This window comes from Macrobrachium rosenbergii, chromosome 29 (genome assembly GCF_040412425.1).
Source record: "Macrobrachium rosenbergii isolate ZJJX-2024 chromosome 29, ASM4041242v1, whole genome shotgun sequence".
NCBI classification, from domain to species: domain Eukaryota; kingdom Metazoa; phylum Arthropoda; class Malacostraca; order Decapoda; family Palaemonidae; genus Macrobrachium; species Macrobrachium rosenbergii.
In genome coordinates, this window is record NC_089769.1 from 8,488,941 (window position 1) to 8,494,940 (window position 6,000).

At 42.4% G+C, this 6,000-nt stretch overlaps 1 protein-coding gene across 1 annotated transcript in view; it reads right to left on the reverse strand.

The window, feature by feature from the left end:
- LOC136854573 (1-phosphatidylinositol 4,5-bisphosphate phosphodiesterase classes I and II-like) overlaps nucleotides 1–4,890 on the reverse strand; it is a 513,384-nt gene extending 508,494 nt beyond the window's left edge. Inside the window, 1 exon segment of the mRNA XM_067130940.1 lies at nucleotides 4,678–4,890. Within this exon segment, the coding sequence (XP_066987041.1) occupies nucleotides 4,678–4,776 (99 nt within the window). The 5' untranslated portion in view covers nucleotides 4,777–4,890.
- Nucleotides 4,891–6,000: the final 1,110 nt, after the last annotated feature.

A 6,000-nucleotide genomic window follows, 5' to 3' on the forward strand; every position in this document is an offset into this window, starting at 1 on the left:
TTTATCCTAAAGCCAAAGAGGAGGGCAAATTACTTTCATAACTCGGCTTCAGACCAAAGGAAATTAGAAAATGGGGAGCAGACTCCCTTGCAGAATAGTGAAATTTCACAACTTTTTTTAAAGAATTTTTGATATATCACTGCCTACTTAAATTTATCCATTGTTTTATTTTTCTTACAAACAGCAGTCCAAAAACATACCTTGGTTGTTCAGTGACGTCGTTTTCAAAATGAAAAGAGAAGACTTGGAGTCCAGTGTCATAAGCAACAGGTCAAATCGAAGGTCAAGAGGCCAATAGAGTGAATGAGCTAGGTAATTCAGTCTACAGTCCGATACATACATTCCAATACCACATATACATGTCAACTATTTCGGTTAGTGACCACTCTGACTGAACCAGTCTTAAATCAAAGCCTCGCAGTAGTTCATCTACTTTCTGTATGGGACTAGTGCTGAAAATAACAATAAAAAAGCCTGACCATTTACATACCTTCCCGGTGCATGACCACTGGGCAAGATACTTAAACGTAACCGATTAACTTAAAACTATCCACTTATCCCGAAGGCTGTGCCTTATATGGCCTCTCGTAAAAATTCAATTCGTTCCATGGGCTCTTATGACATCCCTGTGGTCCACTGCCACTCCCATCACACTCCCAAGGTCTGTCAGCAACGGCAAAAGCAAATTACGTGGCACTGGTGACAGCCATAAATTGGTGGTCACCCATCCAACTAATGCCCACTCCCATCTCCTTTACAAACTGAAGCTGAGTAGAAAGATATAGTTTACTTGACTCATTCACCTATATCAGAAGATTCCAGAAATTTTTAAAACAAAGTGTTCGTTCTGCAGATAGAACATGTACCAATGGTTTATTTGGCTAGCCTAAATAATAAATACTATATTAAAAATCTGTCCTATTTCCCAGTCTTGTTTTCAGGAATTTTTTTTTTCCGAAGAAATCTGGTTTACTTTGTCTGTGCTAGAAAATCCTGTTTAGGACACCATTGCTTTAGTTCCTGATTTACTTATTGTTTATGCTTGAAGGCCTATAATCTTACCGGTATTAATAATTCACTTCTCTTTGTTTCACTTTTTCATACATCTATTCTGCATATCTGAACCCTCATTAATGAAAAAATAGCCATGCAGGAAAGAAATACAGAATTTAGGCCAAAAGCCCAAGCGCTGGAACCTATGCGGTCATTCAGCGCTGGAAGGAAAAATGAGAGTTGAAGGTTACAAAGGTGTAACAGGAGGAAAACCTCGCAGTTGCCCCTGAAACAATTGTTAGAAGAGGGTGGAAAGTAACACGGAATAAAGAAAATATGAACAGAGGGACAGTAAAAGGAATGAGAGGGGTTGCAGCTAGGGGCCGAAGGGACGCTGCAAAGAACCTTAAATAATGCCTACACTGCAACGCGTGAGGTGTACTGATGGCTCTACACCCCCGTGTTGGATAAGGTCATATATTTTTCAGCAAAGAACGTTAGGACATGATCGAAAGCCCTCACCTAGACCTAGCTTAATATAAATGAGAAAACAAGACATAATAAAGAAGAATAAATAAGGTTAAAGACTGAAAAAAGGGGGGGAGGGGAACGACTCAGACGCAGTTAGCGGCAGTACCGTAAGTCAAGAGCGACCGCTGACAGTTTAAAGTCAACTCAGGATATGGTAATGTTCGAAATTTAAAGTCAACTCAGGATATGGTATCTCGAACACTTAGAGAATACCAGGTCTGGTCAGTATGTGGAATGGAATATAAAATGTAGGCCAAAGGCAAAACGCTGGAGCCTATGAGGTCATTCAACGCTGAGAGGGAAACTAACAGTAAAAAGGTGTGACAGGTGTAGCAGGAGGAAAACCTCAGTTGCACTATAAAAAAACAATCGTTAGGAAGGGGAAAGTAAGATGGAATATAAATGGAGGTACAGTAAAAAAAATGAAATGGGTTGCAGCTAAAGACCGACGGGACGTTGCAAAGAAACCTTAAGTAATGCCTACAGTGCACCAAGTGAGGTGCACTGACGGCACTAACCCCCTACGGGATGATCACTATGTGGATAGGTGACCTACAACGGAAGCCATACACGGGCAAGAAGCTTCCAACCTCATCCCAAAAGCCTACTGCAGGCACAACAGAACCCATAAATCAAAATGTTTAAGTGAATAGTCGGGAATCTAAACGGTAATTCAATTAGGCCCATGTAGGAAGACCACTGCTACTACTTATAAGAGCATTCATAAATTTATTAGTATTGTTATTGTTAACGGGACCAACATTCTTTTGGAACGAGTCAGAGGCCCATGAACTTGAAAAACACTCTCCAACAATAGAGTGACCATATGCGAAAAAAAAGTAACGGGGAGAAAAAATGGCAGGAGGGGAGAGGAGGGAAGAACATTCAAAAAGAGGGCTACCCACACGTGCCCCATCATCCCAGCAGCAACGCAAATAAATAAAGAAATAAAAACGAAAAGAACAAAGGATAACCGTTAACCCATATTAAACCATCATCACCTCTGCGAAATACGCCAAGGAAAACAACGCAAGTACAGGAAAAAAAAAAAAAAACCCTGGGCGAAAGCGAGCGAAGAAGACATGACTGAAGAGAGCAGGCCTACCAATCGGCCTGCGGCATAGCTAACGTGTTACCCCGTGCGCGGGAATACCAGCAAGCACGCAAGCGCGCGCAATCATACGCCTTTTTTTCTACGCAAGGGGATTGGTTCTAGAGGGTGTTCACCTTTCGGCCGTCGTACTGTGATTGCGATAATTCGGCCTTATACCAGTAAAGGCAGCTTATATACATAAATACACACATACATATATACTGTATATATATATATATATATATATATATATATATATATATATATATATATATATATGGGTGGCTACACAGTAGAAGCAAGACAATAGTAATTAAAACACTTTCATTCTTCAACTGCTGAACCAGTGTTAAGTACCCTGAGCCGAAACCGTTCGTTCGTCAATATGTACAGAATTTAAGCGCAAATATACCCTGCAAAAGATTCCACAAAGAAGTAAGTGTTCTTTATGGTTATTTAATAATTAAATACAAACAAGACCTTCATGTGCTTGTGTGTGTAAAGTGTTGAGCAAGGAATCATGCATAATAGTATGTATGTATGTATGTATATGTGTATATATATATATATATAGTGATTATATACACAAGCATGAGCGTGCATTATAAATACGGTTATTCACGGTATAATGAAAATGTGAAATAGAAAACATCGCAACTCACATCCACTCATTATATATATATATATATATATATATATATATATATATATATATATATATATATATATATAATATATATCCAAAAAAAATGTACTGACATACTCAAAAGGACAAAAGTGCTCAAAGGTGTACTTTATTACATTAGCAACAGTAAATTCAGCGTTAGAGGCCACTTCATAACAAAGCCAGCGTCCGGTCTGAGCTGTACCGATAAAAAATATATAACAGGAATGAAGTAATGTTGCAAATAAATAACTTACCTGGCCTTTATAACTCAGATAATACCGATATAACAAAAACGCCAAACCATCAATGAATACCTTGGCCTTGAACCAAAGCATTGTTACTGGAAAGACCTTACCCATTTCTTTCAGCAACTCATATTCTTACCCGTACAAACCAAATAGAATATCTAAACCTTAAATTTGCTACGCATTATTGGCAAAAAACACTACAACAGCAATAATACTAAACAACCACTCAAATGGTGATCTGCTAAACACTACATTCATCTCCCGTCATGAGCTTGCAACTGCATCTTCTGATTTAAATTGCGTTGTATGCAACCCTCGGCGATTTTCTGTTACTCAGCCACGATTCACACACTTGCCACTACCCTACGCTACTTGTTTTTAATCCCCCTGCTGCCCTATTAGCTTGTCCTTCTTTGTATAAGAGGGTGTGGACTCATGGAGTCAAAATGCTTTGAATGCGAACAACAAAAAAACAACACTGAAACCTCTCTCGCGCCACGGTCGGCGTTCTCCTTTTATTTACATTCTTAATCTCGTATCTTCGAGGGCCGGATACACACACGTCGTATTCGTTGCCCCACAAGTACAATCTCGGTTAGAGACATCGAGGAGGCAGCAGCAACAGCAGCAGCAGCAGCAGCAGCAGAAGAAGGAGCAGCACAGCCCCACCAATCGTTACATTTCATTCGCAGCCCTCTCCCCAACGTTGCATGCAACGATCTTCCCCCTCCGAAACGACGTTCGTTTCGAGGCCCAGAAATGATTCTCGTTTGACAAGTGATAGGTCCAGCAGCACCTGCTTTGCCATCATTCCTCTCCTCTCCTCTCCTGCGACAAACGCACACAAACACACACATGTACAAACTCGACTCTTCTCCCACTCGCCCACACAAAGGCGGTTTCAGAACCTTTTTTCCCCCACATCCACACAAGCACAGACTTGACCTTATCTAGAAAGTGACCCGCCCGTTGGGCGGTTAGGCGAAACAACATCTCGTGGAAGGAGGAAGAACGGAGAATCCTGGTGGAAAATCAGCAGGGGAAGTGGGCAGTGACAGCAGGAGTGGGTGGAGAGGGGATGGATCCATGGTGGTTGTAGCAGTGTTAGCAGAGGCAAGGAGTCTCTCTCTGCCTCTGTAACTTACCTCATCCCATTTGACGAATTTGTCGCCATCCTGTAGCTGTTGTGGAACGCTGATGTGTTTCAGCTTCAGAACATGCACGCCGGACTTGGCGCTAGCCATGGCTTAAGGCATGGACTGGGCGCACGGGCGATTTTAAAGAGGGCGTGATGGGGGTGGCGACCAAGCACCAGAATATTTGACACAGAACCTACTTCAACGACAGCTCAGAGAACACTGTCTGCTAGTGGCCGCTTTGGTGGTGCGGACCGTCGTCCCTCCCTAGACCCCGGTGGGCCGGGGGGAGAGGGAGGGTCTTGCTGGCCGGGGATCGGGGCTACGCGCAGCCTCAGACTCCAACCCAATGTACGACACACGCGCGCACGCACTCACTCAAAAGCACACACGCATTTCATTATGCATACTTTTAGCTCATCACAGCCACTCCAGCCGTAGAAATTGACCGAATTCCCCAAGTCTGTAGGCCAAGGCCCCCATGATCGCTTCCAGATCAATAGTCGAATCGAGGGAAAACGGAATTAAGCAATCTTCCAAACGCATCTCCTACTGCACCCCCGCCCCCTCTCCTCATCCCCGCCCTACCTCGCCCCACCTCCTCACCGGACCAAAAATAATAATAAAAATAAAGCATCCAAAGGCAACACCTTTCCATTTAAACTATTTTGAGCCACAGTATTGAACTGGAAGGAGTACAGAGAGAGGGGGTGGGGGAGGAAGAGGAAGGAGTAAAGAGGAGGGGTGTGATGCTCAGAAACGGTAATAAAGAAAGCCATCATGCAAGAGATTGTTGACTACCCAGGAATCTATTTGGAAATGCCGACCGTGAGAGAGAACTATGGACCATTCCCAAACCATGACACTCTATCAAGGCTAAGAAATTACAAGGCAACAGCGTCTCTCTCTCTCTCTCTCTCTCTCTTAAGCAATCACGCCATCTCTCTTAAGCTTTCGTACCATAAGTGGAAAACTATGAGAGAAGGACAAACAGAGACATTCATCCTATTCTCTTGAAGGGAGTACAAATTATGTGCACCCTGTCTATTTTTATCGCAGTCATCCATACGCCGGTTTTATTGCTGGCTCTTTGTTTGACCGTATAAACCATTACGGCTGACAAACCAAATGGCACATATAAACGATTCACTGATAGATTAACTAATCTATTTACATTCACGTAAAAAAATCTACAATTCATAAAAATCAGGTGTTTGGGCGTAGGGCCATCGCCTCTGATTTGCTTCATCAAATGAGAAATAAAATCTTGCAACAGGCATTTTGTGGTCTGATGACTTGGTAATGTGTTAAGATGAGGCTCTGGAACTTGTA